Raw genomic sequence first — 16,196 nt, forward strand, 5'->3', positions numbered from 1 at the left:
AACCAGGGCACAACAATCGCACTGCGCAGTGCCACCAGCAGACCACCTGCTGTTCGAGAGGGCGTGCAGCCCACCGCGCTCCGGGTGTCCCTCTGGCACACCATGGGAAACTACAGCTTACAGGAGAAAACACAGACCCTCCTCTCCCACAGTCTGATTCTCTGCTCTGTGGCTGCAGACAAACCCACTTCAGACCGGCACAGATAGCTGTTAAGCTCAAGACTCCGGCTATGCTTGACAACACATATTTTGGTAGAGCAGACCGAACAGAGTGAAGGGCAGAGGGTCCGTCCAGTCCATCCCCACGGCTGTAGCTTCACATGCTGGCAAAGATTTAGTACTTGGTTGTATTCCCAGAGAAATCATATAGCAGACAGTGTATCAGAGGGAAATATTTGCCACTACGGGATAAATTTTATGATCACCAATGAATGTGGCACCCCTTTGTTTACACAGTTAAATGTTTAAGAGGAATGCATACACAGGCTTGACAACTATCACTAGGAACAGTTTTTGTTGCCTTAAGAAGAGTCTGAAGGCCATAGCACACCTTCATCCCTTGTAAATAAAGGTTTCCTTTTAGAATGGGTCACGAGCAAAGTGCTAATGATGATTTTCCAAAATGATGCTGATTGGTATTGTTTGAGTATTGAAAAAGCAGTCACTAGGGTTGCAAAATATCTGCACAAATGTTGTTTTATAAAGAGTAGCAGTGTTTTCTCTTACCTTTTGAAGGCTATTTGGGGGTGGCAGGAGGAAAAGTAGTACTCTAAGTTAAAAAAAAAACGCAGGGAAGGGGGAAGGAAAAATGATGGATTTCTAAGAGACTGTGCCAAGAGCTACCACCTATTGTTTCACACCTTTTATCCCAAACTTCATTTCTTATGTGATGGATTTCACAGCATGCCTGTTTGTTACAGTTACTCTGTTGTAATGGCCTTTCTTTCTAAAGGTCTGATGGTCCAGCTCTACTGCCCCTACTAGCAGGGTAAAGAAAAGGACCGTTAGGTTTCATATGAAACTTCTGATCAAGGGTGAGGTGAGGGGTTGCTTACCCTGCTTAGCGCAGTATCACCTGCGCACAAGGTAAAGGATAATGTTATTTCAGGTTCTAAAGGGCAAAAGCACCAACAAAAGCAGATCTAAACCCCCCTTCCCAGCACCCCTGCAGACCCGTGTACGGGCAGGGACCCAGCCCCTGTTCCGAGCCTGGTTTCCAGCTCTCAGCAGCGGCGCCTCTCCCCAGCCGGGCCGCGGTGCTGCCGCCAGCCTCACGCCGGGTGGGAAGGGGGATCAGATGAGAGCAGCGGAACCGAGCCAGGCGTGGAAAGGCGGGCCTGGAGGTGCAGGGCAGGGGCGGCATCCGCGGGGGAAGGCGACTCGCTGCGGGGACAGCTGGTGCCGCGTCCCGGCTCCCGCCCGGGCGCCGCCGATCGCCCCCGCGGCGCGGGCAGCGCAGCTCGGGGACAGCGGGCCGCCAGCCCAGCGCAGCCCTCCCGCCGCGAGCCCTGCCGCAGCCCGGCTGCGCCCGCACCTGCCCCGGGCCCCCACCCCCCGCCCCGGGGGGCCGCGCGCGGCTGACGGGGGGATCGGGGCGGCGGGGGGGGGAGGCCTGGAGCGGCCGGCCGAGGCGCGGGGCGTCCGCCGGGCCCCTACCTCCAGCGTGCGGATCTCCTGCTGCGTGAGGTCGTTGGACGCGGCGCACTTGGTGCGCAGCCCGCGCAGGTTGGACAGCGAGATGTCGATGAGGTCCTGGAGCAGCCCGCACTGCTGCAGCGTGCTCCGCGCCGCCGGCCCCGGCCCCGGCCCCACCGCCCGGGCCGCCGCCTCGCCGCCGCTGCGCTCCTTCCTCTCCAGCATGCCGGCGGCTCGCAGGGCAGCCGCTCTATCCATTCCTCGGCATCGGGGAGGCCGGGCAGCAGAGGCGGCGGCGGCGGCGGCGGCGGGGGGGGGAGGAGGGGCAGGGCGGCGGGCGGCGGTTCGCTCCGCTCCGCCCCGCCTCCCCCGGCAATTACCGCGCATTAACATGCACGGCGGCGAGTCGCCGCGGGCGCGGCCGTCCCGGGCGGGCGCTCCGCGAGGGGGCGTGGGCGGACGATCCGCCTCAGCCCCCCGCCCCGCCCCGGCCTCAGGGGCGCCCGCCGCCGCCGCCGCCGCCCGCCGCTCCCCTCAGCGCCCCTCAGCGCGCGCCGCTCCCCTCAGCGCCCCCTCAGCGCGCGCGCGCCGCGGCCCCTCCCCCCCGCAGCCCGGCCCGCACCTGCGGCCGGAGGCGGCGCCGGCCCCTGAGGGGAAGCGCGTGACGCAGCGCGCGGCCTGCAGGGCGCCGCCGCCCCCGTAAAGGTGCGAGGCCGCCGGGCCCGGCGCGGCCCCGGGGGGAGCGCGACGCACCGAGGTGAGCCGTGCCCGTGGGGGGCAGGACCCCCAAGGCAGGTTAGAGCCGCTAGGGAAGCGGCCCTGCGTGTCACCGTGCGGTGCCCGCGCTGAGGGGCCGTGGTGCGGGCAGAGCCGCTGGGGCCGCAGTCTGTGGTGTGGCACGAAAATAAGAGTTATAGTTTAACCGGCCGTGGTGATGCCCGTGGGATTGTGCTGACACAGACCCGGGATCAGCCTTATCTGAGTCACTCGCTGGAGTTTTTCTGAAATGTCTCACAAATCGCCGCTGTGTGTTTTGTATGACATGAGCGTTTACTCGGGGAAGAATAAGTGCAGGCCTAGCGTGTGAAGTGGGCATTATTATAAACATCTTTCAGCGGATATAAACACTGCAGCGTGGCAGTCGTGTGGGTCTGTTCATATCACGGCGAGGAGGGAACTTTATTGCGGATCCTGGAACATGGGTGGTTTCAGCCTTCGCCATGGAAACACCGGGAAAAAAATGCTACAGGTAGCTACGTTATAGGTGCATTTGAGTTCATAGCCTGATGGAGCCGCGCTGAGCTGCAGCTTAGCACCACGTGTGAGATGTCGAAGCACAAAGAATACCTTTTCAGGCTCTTTCCAGGTTTGCTTATCTGCAGTGAGGGAGTCGGAAAGACAATTCAGCTGTGTGCTGCTGACGACAGAGGAGAGACTGCTTAATTAGGGCTAAATTGACACCAGGTTTTGAAAGCTGCAACGACACCTGAGCCACATGTAGCAACACAGAAGTGAGTTTTATGCAGAAAGGGGGGGGGGGGAAGAACATGAATGCAGGATCTGGGGCACATGTACGGTGTAACTGGTCTCCACTGGAATAGGGTAAATTAGTTTGCGCTGAGCTGCTTTCTCGTGGTTAGCTGGAAACTGGTATCTAGGTTAGTTTGGCTGCATTTGCATCGAGTAGGGTGGCTATACTGTTTTGTAATTTCCTTAAGCATGTGGATCAGGCGAAGTGTTTGATTTCATTGTTGTTATTCACATACTGTGAATTTCATACGTGTTGTAAGGGCTTTCTTGGATTAGGGTTTACTTAGTTTGCCATCTGATGAGTTCTGTGGTTTTGGGACAGTCACTTACTTGTTTTACTTATTATTACCTTCATTTTCCCAACCTTATACAAAGATCTTTATCTATCCACCCTCCTCTTAGGAGCACTGGAAATGCAGCAATTGAAGTTTTAATTTCTGAAAGTCTGGCACACTGAAAACCTCAAATGCAGGTGTCTGTGGAACTGGCAAATATTATTACAGGGATATTCTTCTCGTAGACATCCTCGGTATGTCCACCTCGGAACATGCATTTGCTAATAGAGGACAAACCCGGTGTGTTGCATAAGAAAGCAAACTAGGAAGAGAGTGGGCTGTGCATCACGAGGCATTTGGCATTCTCAAGCAGGGTTTGTGTATCACGTGGGGAGTGTCAGCCTAATTAACTGCCTGCCATAAGCGGACGGCATTCCAGCCTCTGGCGTCCGAGACTGCCCTCCGGGCCGGAGTGGAAAAATGTGCTGACTAAACGTTCTGCGGGCGCCCTGCGTTCGTGTCCCTGCTCAGCACTGCTCGTGTGCTCACGAGGCTGCTGAACAGAGATTGCTCTGAGGGCTCCTCGGTGGAAGCAGATAATGCACAAGTGAGCTATTCTCTTCCCGGCTAGCTGCTCCGACTCCAGGAGCAAGGGTGGCAGGAGACGCGCAGAGCCGCACGCCAAACCACAGGGAGACCATTGTCCCGTGCCGAGGTGAACCCCAGAGCTGCTGGTCCTTGCAACCTTGGGTGTCCCTCAGAGTTGCGGCCTGCGTCATACAGGGTGAGCGCTGAACAGGCATGATATTGAGACACCAGGAGCAGATGTTTGCGAGGATGGGGGAGGAGAGGGAGTGTAATTTTTCTGATTTCATGCGTGTAGCCAGCAGTATTCCACAAGGAACGTGTCCCTTATCCCAGCCCCACAAAAGCAGTTGTAACAGAGCATCCCCATATACTAGTCATATGGTGGGACACAGATTCCATTCCCCTGTCACACACATGCAGGTTCTAGGGCCTGCATTTAATTTCTTACTCGTACTGTATTTTATGTCAGGCCTGTTTTGAGAATGTGTGTTGGAAAATGCAGTTGGGGGCGGGGGGAGTGATTCCAACTCCGTCTGCTTGTTGTGCCTACTGAGCAATATTTCCCCACATCTTGCACCTTATACAGACAATGTAAAATTCTACCGGGTTGACCCTGTTGTGATTTGTCATAGTCTTTGCGTATAAAAATACAGGGAAAAAAATGGGAGGAAATACATGTCTATTGACAACTCAGTTCAGGTTCCTGTTTCACCACAGACTTCATGTGTGATCTTGGATAATTTGTCTGGAATCTCAGCTGTCTATAAAAAAGGTAGTAGAAACACTTTGCTTTCTCAGAGGACTTGAAGAGAGAAACACAGTGGTTAGTCAATGCTAGAACAGCCATACAAGCAATCTGAATGAGCTGTGTTTTGCCCAGAGATTTAGGAAAATAACATCTCTGTCATGTGTCATACATTTATTGATATACACTTGTTAGGACTTTTCTTGAATGTACTGTGTGTGGTAGCCCTAAGAACTGCATTCTGTGGAGGAAAATATTTTTTTTCTTGAGTCAGAGAAGCTACAGACACATGGTGTACATCATTCAGCAGAGAAGAGTACAGTGGCCTTTTTGCATATAGAAAAACAATAGTTTTGAAAACAACAATAGAATGTTGAATGCCTAAAGCAGTCAGAGAGAACTGCTAAATGCTTGGTTCAGCCACTGATCTAAGCACTGAAAGGATTTTTCCACACACCCCCCACCCCCTGCCTCTTGTCCACCCAGACTAAGTTCCCTGGGACAAGGATTTTCCTTTGCTAACTACCATAATAGAGCCCTAATCCCACTAATCGCCTCTAGCAAGTCTTGCCCTGTAGACCATATCAAGAGTCTTCAGCTCAGTAATGTAAGCACACTGGAGAAAAGCAGAGACTTTTTTTTTTTTTTTTTTTTTTTTTTTTTTTTTTTCCTCCTCAAAGAAAGAAAAGCACTGATGCATTTCACATGCTGCTTTTAAGAAAGGCTTCTATTACCTTTTTAGCTAGCTTGCCCCAGTTTCATTCAGCTATCACAACACTGAATTTAGATGATGAGACTGAATTACTCAATTTGATGTGTTTAACACAGATAATAGAAACCTGTTTTAAGAAAATGCAGTGTTGGGATTTGAAGAGCTGAAATGTTAGGTGTTTCAGATAAAAGAGGCCTTTATTATCGATGATTTTCCCCTCAAAGGCTTCCTCCTACACAGACAGTATGAGTATTTCTTTCTCATTTCAGCGCAGCACAGTAATGCACAGTAGTTCTGGCATGCTTGTCTGCTGTGAAGTTGAGAAACTTCTGTCCTATTTTTAAACATGCTGCTGGATATTCTTTTTAGGATATACAGAGAAAGCAAAGCTGGGGAGATGGTGGTCCTGGAACAAATCTGAACCGTTTTTCTCCATTTAAATATCTCCGTTGCCTGCAATTGGGCCAAACCATTTTGTATCAGTTTAAGATTTGGTCCTGCACCTTTAACCAAATGGTTAGGAGAGGTCCACTTCTTCACAGACCAGCATTTTTTTTCCTGCACGACTGCCCCTTTTGTGAGCTTAACCCACTAATTATGTTAGAAGCCCAGCTGGGCAGGCAAAACACCCACTTCTTTTTACCAGCTTATTTTTCCCTCTTTTATATCACCTGTTGTCAGAGAACCCAGGAACTTGCTGGGGGTCTTCTGCCAGTTAAAATGTCAGAGTCAGAAGTAAGGGATGGAAAAGCAAATTCACAACATTGGCAATAGCATTTACTAATGAGACCTTGAATAAATAAAGGAAACTTTGAACTGTAGACTCAGAATAGTAGAGGAAGAGATATGAAAATTAAAAATTACTACTGTTCTTAATATTTGCATGGGTGGGGGAAAAACTGTTGTGCTTGGGCAATATAAGACAAACAAACCTCACTCTGCAAATAGGAGGATGGAAGAAACTAGCTGCTTAGCTGTGGTCAATGTTTTGTGTGCACAGGCCAGAAGAAAGGAATTTCGAAGCGGACCTGGAAGGAGGACCACTGAGATGACGCGCCCCTCTTAAAAGACCTCACCTCCTGGAGTCCTGTAAGTAAGAATCTCAGCTGTTACAGCAAACAAAAACTTTAAGAACTAAGAAAGCTTGAAAAGACAAATTTTAGTAGTCTATAGAAAAATTAAAAAGATGTCAACATTTATTTTTTAAAAAACTCATGTTTTTTGTAGTTTTTCTTTAACATTTGCTGTGTTGCAATAATACTACCTTTTCTCTGCCATTTATCACTAGTCTCTTCTGTTTAGACTATAAACTGCTTGGGGCAGGAAGTGCTTCTTACTCTGCTTTCACAGCAGTGCCTGAATCTCAGCTAGAAGCCTCTAAATTCTGTTGTAATATAAATACTAAATAATGATAGCCACAGAGGACTTATCCCCCACCCTGCTTGGAAGCCTGCCAGCCTGCAGTGCTCGTACTAGCAGCAAACATGCCAACAGTGAAAAGTGACAAATTTTGTTGGCAGAATACATTCATAGGTCTAACAAGAATAAGATACACCCGCCTCTAGAAACACAGGCTTATGTCTCTCCGTGGATAAACACACCCGAGATTGACTCATGCTGGCATAATCCCCTTGTGCAATTTGTATATTGGCATTAGATGTGTGTGTGAGGCAGAAAGACAAATATTTGGTTAACAAAACAACATGGGGTAATCAAAATAATTAGGCAGCTTTACCTCAAAACACTGCAGCAGGTGAGCTGCTGCTAGTCCCCTCAGACAGTCATACCTAGTCCTGCAAGCAAAGCTCCCCTGGGTTTGCTTTATCTGTAGCAAAATAGGCGTATTATTTTGTTCAATTTTATAAGAGTGGGGGGGAAAAAAAGCCCTCAATAACCCCCAGTCTGGCAAGGCGAGGGGGATATACTGTGGTGGAAAAAGCCGGCTCATGTTCTACAAGGGAGCTTTGTCAAGTGTATTGCATAAGGAGATTACAGCCCTGAGGCTCAAAGGCTGCTGAAGGTTTTAATTGTTTTTGCCACTACCTCTGTCATTAGAACATTACTGGAACTACATCACAACAGCCCCTCTTTCATCTGTGTGAAAAAGTCTTAAAGTCCATGGTTACATTTTTCAGAGCTCTTATCCCAGGTGACTATTAGCTTCATTTCCCCCAAGCCCTTGCTTGTTGTTTTTAAGTAAAGGACAGGGAGTTGGACAGGTTAAACATCTGCTCACATTATACTCTGTACTCTTGGAGTCATTTGATATGACAGGCCTGTAGAAGGGACGTGAGGCCAAATTCTGTTGTGCACACCCTGAGTAAGGCTTGTTCTGTACTTCAGTGTTTTGGCAGTATGCTTATGTTGATTAGCCAAATGAAGAAATTCCTTACACCTGTGTGCCGTACTTCTGCCAGCAAAACTCTAACCTTAGCCCAGTTATACTGGCAAAACTAAAAACCAGACTTTTCCTGATGCAGTCCCTTCTCTGTGGACAGAGATTTTACCAGCAGTTCTCACACTGGTCTGTGGGAGGCCTTGCTTCTAGTTTTGCAACCCTGCTTCTACATCTGCATGTGCAATGCCTCAGAAGTGGGGTGGCCACATGCATTTTTCAAACAATTCATTACGTCTCTTTCCACATATGTAGCAGCAAGGCTGTACTGAGATCAGCTGGGCCTGCTGGATAATCCATGTCCCCTGCCATGGGAGGAGGAGACCACATGGGACCACAGAGACCACTGGATCCAAAATCCACGTTCTTCCCAAGATTCATTTGCATATCTGGATAGCTGTGTCCTTCTACTGTGCGTGGTGGGACCCGGGAGGAGCTATTGCCATCTCCCACTTGTGCTACACCCCGAAAGTCTCTTTTCCCTAAGCACTCTGGGGCATGTGTCTTCTAGCTCTCAGTTCTGTGGAGGGCTCTGGGGAGAGTCAGGATAGACCAACACCTGTGTTTCAAAAGAGGTGCAGGAACCCCACAGTAGGTAGACATGGAAGGATCTGGCTTTCAGAGCTCTCTAGTAGTTGAGATAGGGAAGAATAATTCCTATAGCATATGCAGTATATATATACATTAAAGTAATTTTTGGATATTCTGAATATTCTGGTAAATATCTTTGATTAGAGTATGTTTTGCTTGTTTTAACCTGTAGTGGTATCTGTGTAGCTGAAGGCGTAGCATAACTCAGCTATCTAATTAGTTTCAGCTGGTGTGAAATGGACTAGGTCAGCTTAAACTAAGAGAGGATCAGCCCAAATGCATCTGATTGGCATCACCTGCCAGGTTTCCTTGTAGGAGGGGGAGTTCTGCAAGCACTGCCTGCATGTACAGATGCACCTACTGGCCTCACAGCATGTTCCTGCTCGCTGAGTCAGGCTCTTGGAAACCAGTTCTATGAAAAGCCTGCAGATAGTCTAAAGAAAACTTGCATCATTATTGTGAATATTTAAAACCTCAAACCTGTCTCCCACAAAAAGTGGCTCAGCTGTAAGTTATTACAGTGATGACAAAAATGACATTTTATTCACCTGTCAATCATGCTGGCTCTTGATGAGTCTAGAATTAATCTAGAGAAAGAAAAGCAAACATAGATCTTTTGTTTCTTCCAGTTCAGCATCCTTTGAAATCAGTGTCTTCTCAGTCAGTGAGTTTTGGATTAGGCCCTCATACTGTCTTCCTTTCCCTACAGTACCATGAAAATTCAGGCTGTTTCCCTTTACTTCCTTCCTCTTCATAAAATATCTAATAATCAGCCATCTGGTATCCAAGATGCCTTGTGTATTAGGGCATTTTCTTTATCCAGGGGAGGCCTGAGAGAGAATGTAAGTCCCATTCCTGCTGTGTCCTGATTAGGGTCTGGCATTTTGTCATTCACAAGGATTTCTGTAGCACCAAGTTGTTTGATGAAAAGCGTATTTACAGTGAGAATATTAGTTTCTCATCCTAGTAGATTTTATGATGTTACTTAAATATTCTTACGTAATAATTCTTTATAACAGTGTAATAAATGTAATATGTATCAGAGAGAGATTTTAAAGGGAAGAGGCAAAGGGAGATGCATTGGAAACACTGTATGTCCTAAACAACTGCAGGCTGGATTCATTCTCACTTTAGTTCTGGCTCAAAGTGACACCCAATTTTTCAGAACTAACTAAAAAACTTAACCCCTTCCTTGCCTTCTGTATATCATCCTAATACCCAGTATCCAGGTACCAAAAACTGTAATATAAACTACGTGTGGGGCTCTGTTAAACTCAGTGATGGTCATTGGGGAACAAGGATTCTGTGTACCATATTGTGTAAAACTGGGTCAGGCCTCAGGGTAGGCAACAGATTGAGATTCAAGTGTAAGCAGGAAAATGCTAAAGGGTGCATGGAAGCCGTCAGAGAGCATCCACTGGACCATAGCATTAAAAAAGAAAACTAGAGAGAGAGAGACCAAGTCCGAGTCTTACAGAACTTGGTTTTATGCCCCCTAGCTCCTGGAAGCAAAATGTTGGAGAACTTTGGTTTCATTTAGAAAAAGAAAAATATATAATATATAATAATGCATGTTTGTGGTCCTCACATCATAGAGAAAATCTTGAAGATGTGACTTTGAGTTCACATAATCATTCGTAAACTAGAAGACAAAGAAAAGAACTTCCCTGTTTATACTTTGATGGGAACCAGGCCGATTCTTTGACTTGTAGGCCAAATTCTTGACATGAAAGAGATTTGTGTCCTGATTTGTGAGCCCTTGGGAGTTGCAAATTATTTGTTACCCTGACAATGGTTGCATGAAGAGGTCCGGATAAGGTACTGTTCATATTCACAAAACGATCCTCCCTTACCATTAGGGTACGGACAGTTACTAGACGTGTACCAGGCCCATCATGTGATGGTATGTCTCTATATAGTAAACAATTTCAATCAAAAAGGAATTTGTCAGGTAAAAGAGAAGTAAAAAGATACATCCTTAAAATCCCTTCGGGTCATTTCCGTATACCTCAGTTCTCAGCAAAGAAATATTCATAACTTTTTTTGTTTTACTTTTGAAAGTCAGCTTTAAGGGCATATACTTCCTGAAACCCTGCTTGAACTCTGCATACAGTCCAGACTCTGGATTATGGTAGTCATACCACCTTTAAGTCACTTAGCGCATCCATGAATTAACCAGCTAACTTCATATGTTAGCATGAGTGTAAGAAGTAATAAGATAGTCCAGACTTGCTGTGCAAGACTATGCGAAACTTCCTTTAAATGGAAACATTTGTCTCAGCTAGTGTAAAGACCTAGGGCTTCATATGTGTACTTAACTTCTCACACAGCAAATAGCTGTAGACTACTCACAAAGCACAAGTGTATATACAGCTAAATTGCTTTCTGATGATGCTACAGAAAATAGTGAACTACATATTTTGTGTTGTACTTAAACCCAAATTTTGAGAGAGATGTTTCACTGTAAAAATCTGTAGAAAAACTAAGAAGCATAATTTTTACATTAATATTTCATTTTGAAAGCTTATCATGGTATAAATGCTCTTCCTTCTTGTTCTGTGATTATCATATATGATATTCCTAAATATGTAATCATGACAGTTGGAATAAAGTCTTTCAGAATAAAGAATTTCCAACAAATAGACAATTCAAAACCGTACATACAGAAGGCCTTTTTGATCCCTAGCTTTTTGATGGCAAAAATCCTTTCTGCCACTGCTGTTTGTGCTTACACCTTTTACTAATTTTGGTATCTCATATATCCTTTCCCTGCAACAGGTGCTAGCAGACTGTGTTAATCGGTTATGTTTATGGTTGATCTTTGCAAGTGCTGCGTGGTCCTTCTGCTCCAGTGCTGTGGATCATTTTGGGGAGGCAGGATGGATATGAGCTAGGCTATCTGCAATGCTGGACTGTAGAAGCAGGATGTGCAGTGTTACAAAATAGCTCCTGTTACTGGCCCTGACTCAGCCAAGGTTTAAGCACAAGTTGTCCTGCTAAAGCCAGGCTTGGAGATACGCTTCTGTGTCTTGCTGAATCAGGGTACATATAACAAGATGATTTAGAAATCCAGCTCTGAACAGACTCTCATTTTGCAGTGGTCAGACTTTTATTCCTGAGCTGAGTTCTGCAGCTCTGGTCCGTGTCCAGTGTGGGCACATCAGATTCGCACTGCATTCTCACTACTGCAGTCCCCTCTTCTGCCTGGTTCGCAGCAGAGCAGAGCCTGCTGACAGGGTTTGTACAGACACCTGGGATGGGTGGCAGTGCTCTGATTTCCAAAAATCTCTTTAGAAAGAAAGGTACTAAGAAACACAGCCAGTGTCACTACCCTATTTCTGTCGGTAGCTGCTGGTGCGGTAGGGCTCAGCTGCCCCAGTTCTGCACAGACATGCTCTAAGTTTGCTGGTAACTTCTGGAGAGAGGATGGTCATGCTCAGTGCTCGTCAGCATTTACATTCAGTCTTTTAGTTTTCTGCTAACTTCTCTTCCTCAGTCTCCATCACAGTCATTGACTTTCTCAATAACACTCTCTCTGGAAATGGTTTGCCCCGGAAGCGAGATAAGCAGAACATGAATGCTAGCGGGAGCTGAGCCAAGGTTTTGAAATTCTGGCTCTCACCCCACAGCACCAAATAGGAAGCTGTTTCCATTCATGGCAGACAAATGTACAGGAAAGGACAAAGTAAACCCCCAGCACTTTCCCTCATATTTGAGCTTAGTTTTAAAACATGTGAGAGGAACGATGTTCCTGATCCAGCAGCCCACAAGTTTCTTTACCTCTGCTCTCACTGCGAACTTGAAGAGTCCGAGAAGCTGAGAAATAGTCAGCGGGCACTGGCTGCTGCCTGCTTCTGCAGATCACCAGGTAAAAGTCCCTGCTGTTTTCTGATGGGGAGTTTTGTCTGACGAGGCCTCAGCACTGGATCAAAATAGGGACAGAGGTTTCAGTGCAGGAAGGTGTTTTTATTCAGGATGTTACATGAGCAGAGTTAATTTTAAGTCTGTATTTAAGTGCTACAACAGTCAATAGTTAAGTCTTTTGCTAAACCAGAGCCTGCTACAGTACGTTTTCTCAGTCTGAGTAGTCTCACTCCATTCTGGGAAAGCAGCTGCAAGAAACCCAGCTTTTGCCATTGGAATGATCCCTCTGCACACCAAACTCTGGGTTGTTTTCATCAGAAGAGAAAAACGAGTTGAAAAAGCTAATACAGAAAACCTTATACTTCTGTAGGGTTATACAGACACTGATCTTCCCAGTGTGTCTGCATGTAACTATGTAGGCCCAATTCGAACTGGGGAAGAAACTCCCTTTGACTTCAGTCAGATCATCGTCAGGTTCTTAAGGTGGAGGAGTAGAGACCGTGAGGATGAATGACATACTTAGCACTACATAGCAGATGATTAACAGCTTGTGACTGAGAAGGCAGGATTTCTAACTGCAGGTCCTGAAATCAGTGCCCTGGTCTGTATTTTCTGTGCATACTGACAGGGGAGAGGCAAGTCTCCATGATGGCAAAAAAATTAAAAACACATAGAAAAGAATTATCTTGAGAAAATAAGCCCTTCTCTGTCTCCTGTGCAGCAGATCCTCTAGGAACTTGGGCACTCATCTGAAGGAAAAGAGGGAGGGAAATTTTATTATTAGCTTGCTCATCATGAAGAGGCAACTGGAAAGCTGGATCTGTTTGCATGTGGGATGACAACCAGTTTACACAGGCCTTTGCCTGGAATGTTGTCTCTCATCGTACTCACAGATAACAAACCCCCAGTGTCAGGAAGTAATACTAGCACATCCTCTTTGCAAAGCTATCTAAAAAAACAGGGAGGAATTTGTTTCTGACTGCAATAGAGAGACACCAGTACTACAATAGCCATCTGCATGCCTCTTCTCTCCGTTTCCTTCCTTGTTTTTATTCTAAACTCCTTTTACAGCTACAGCTTCCCAAACAGTCTACGGAGTTGCCAGCTTTTGCAGTTTTTGGTCACTTGCATTATACTAATGCAACGTGTTTGCAGCAGCCCTCTTCATGTAAGGTACCAACCCAGCTGGAGTAACTCAAAGCGAACACTAAGCTGCGAAAGTAAAGTAGCTGAGTGCAAAGAATCAAGTTGGCTATCTGGACTCTAAAGAACCAGTGGATTGGCATGATGTCTCTCACATCTTAGAAGGTCATGTTTCCACCACTCAATGCTTTCTTTCAAAGTACTCCATTTATTCTTTGCTCAGATGAATCCCCCTCGTCCCTCGGAATCCAGTAGTAGCTATAGGGGAAGAAGACATCGTCACGAAGCAGCACGTTGTGTTTCTTTCCCATGGGAAAGTCCAGTTCAATAAAAATTGAAGACTGCTTTCAAAAACAACAGATTGGCAACATCACGGTAAATCTGTCTTCCCTTCAAGCCGGAATACATTTTTATGCTCTGAAGGAGCAAGGGAAATATTCTGAAACTCTTTTCAGGCAGTGCAAGAACAGACCCCATCTCTGTAGCTTGTGGTTTACTGGGAGTGCATGTTTCCATTATTTTGGCTTCCGGTCCGTATAATCATGATTTTGGAAATGATTTCAAGGAGGGGAACGATGACCCTGTGGTTGAGACATTAAGACTGGGCCAGTTCGGTTCAACTCCTGTCTCTTTCATAATGTATAGCCCTAGGCAAATCATCTAATCCTTCTGCCTCTCCCGTGAAATAGAAATGATAATGCTTCCTCTGTCTGACATATCTTTTTAAACTATATAGAGCATTTAGGATTTAAAATTATAAGGAGGAATAAGGTAGATGTGATTCCTATCCATGCTTCCCAGAACCCTTTTCAATAGGTCAGTTTTTAGCCATTACAGTGTTATAATAAAAAATAATCCAGTTGGTTTAATGGAGTTACTCCAGATATTCATTAAGTTAAATGAAGTCAGAACTTAAAACGTTAGATCTAAGTGCTCCGTGTTGTTTCTTCTTGCTGAGTTTGCAGCTGTAGCTGTTTGAAACGGTCTCCAGCTCCCACCCATCCATGAACCCAGTCTTCTTCCGTTTCAACCTGATAGTTCTGCGCCATCTCTGAGTTTTGCAGATTCCTCCAAACTGAAAAGTATAGCTCAGTAGTATTGCCTTTTATCAAAGCATGAAAACAAAAAGACAACCCCTCCTTAAAAGCAAACACAGTAATTTACCCTAAACAATTCACCTTTAATTTGGAAATCCGAAATACCCATACCAGAAGCCTTATCCCTTCCCTAGTAACCTTTATACCAAAGACAGAGAACTGCAGGTGTTTCCATGAAGGATAATCAGGATGTTGGTCTTGCTATTAATTTTATGGGTGTTCAAGCTAGGAGAGAATTCACGTGGTCCTTTTCAGTTCTTTATTTCTCTTATGTAGCTGTATTTCTTTAGAGAATGAGAAGTTTCACCAGTTGTTGGCTCTCCCATATGTCTTCAAAATAGCATGGGTTGTTCACCTGTGCTGGGAATTTTAGCAGGTGCTCTCAATACTTTCTCTACATCCTAACCCCTCCATGCCCTTTAAACTGGGAAAGTTTCACAGACAGGAGGGTCATGACAGAAATTTGTCCAGTTCCACTTATCAAGGTTGGCCCATCTGGAAAACAGCAGAATTGGAGCTGTAAATGTCTTTCTGCTCACATCTTTCGCTTTCTTACATGCCCCAGAGATACGCAGCGGGAGAGCTGCTCAGAATATCAGAGCGGAGTTTTGCCTGCAGCTTCATGCTGAGCAGATACAGCCATCTGCAAAGAATTCACATTTCAAGACCTGCCAGTTCCAATGTATCTGAAAATCATAACTAGTCAGCAGAAATGGATCAGTCTGCATTGCTAAATGCTTGGGTGCACTCATATAATTGCATAATTCAACGCCGTGAACTACCTCTCCTCAGACAATGTGTTTTAGATACTGACTGCGCAGAAGGTCAGCTTGTGCTAGAAAAACAAACAGGCTACTTTGCTTAGTGCAGCAGTGTAGGGAAAGCTGGGAATAGGCTATGACAGGAGACATTTAGCCCTGTTAATCGCTGTTACTGTGATGCGGTCAAAGCATTTCAGCCTAGTTTTTAGTAGTGCAGACTTCCTGCTGTTTTTTTTTTCTTACAGTGATATGTAGAGGGATTAGTCCAGATTGGCTTCTGATTACATTAGTCGTTATACAGACAGTTCTCAGTCCAACTTGCCAACTGTCTAAGTGCATGAGAACATATGGGTGAGAGGTGCCCTGTGCACTGGAGCGTGCAGCAGAGACCCCTGGACTGCCCTTCCACATGGTGCACCGCCTCTCCTTATGAAAGTACGAGCTAGATCAAGGAGGCTTGTGTGGATCCCACATAACCTGTTTGTTGACTTCAAGCAAATTTGATGGAAGAGTGGAGATATTAGAGATAATAAAATCCCTACATGTTTGGGGAAAATAATCTTGTGATAAAAGCCGCAAGCTGTAGCATGAACTCATGACTGATTAGACACACAAGAAAAGTTCTCACAAATGTCCTACCAATAAGAAGGGCTTCATTTGGAGCATGAATTTAACACAAAATCTGTATCACTGGCTGCTCACAGAATTACTTGACATCTGAAAGGTTACGCACAGGCAGCCCAACGAATCGGCCTTAGGCCGCACAATGATTCAGAGGTAAACTGGAAATGAGTGGCTGACCCCTTCTTCTGCCTGTTCCTTGAGTTATGCAGACTCTTACAGCCTGCACAAACTGGCAT

General features: G+C 46.0%; 2 protein-coding genes across 2 annotated transcripts in view; one reads left to right on the forward strand and one right to left on the reverse strand.

Annotated features, from left to right (window-relative positions):
• Window positions 1-2,052, reverse strand: part of KSR1 (kinase suppressor of ras 1) — a 78,395-nt gene extending 76,343 nt beyond the window's left edge. Inside the window, exon 1 of the mRNA XM_064523067.1 lies at window positions 1,657-2,052. Within this exon, the coding sequence (XP_064379137.1) occupies window positions 1,657-2,028 (372 nt within the window). The 5' untranslated portion in view covers window positions 2,029-2,052. The remainder of the gene's footprint in view (window positions 1-1,656) is intronic.
• Window positions 2,053-6,490: 4,438 nt separating this feature from the next.
• The window catches only part of NF1 (neurofibromin 1), a 179,053-nt gene continuing 169,347 nt past the window's right edge, over window positions 6,491-16,196 (forward strand). Inside the window, exon 1 of the mRNA XM_064523066.1 lies at window positions 6,491-6,574. The gene's annotated coding sequence lies outside the window, so the exon portion shown is untranslated. The remainder of the gene's footprint in view (window positions 6,575-16,196) is intronic.

The sequence above is a fragment of the Dromaius novaehollandiae genome, chromosome 19 (assembly GCF_036370855.1).
Source record: "Dromaius novaehollandiae isolate bDroNov1 chromosome 19, bDroNov1.hap1, whole genome shotgun sequence".
In the NCBI taxonomy this organism is placed as follows: Eukaryota; Metazoa; Chordata; class Aves; order Casuariiformes; family Dromaiidae; genus Dromaius; species Dromaius novaehollandiae.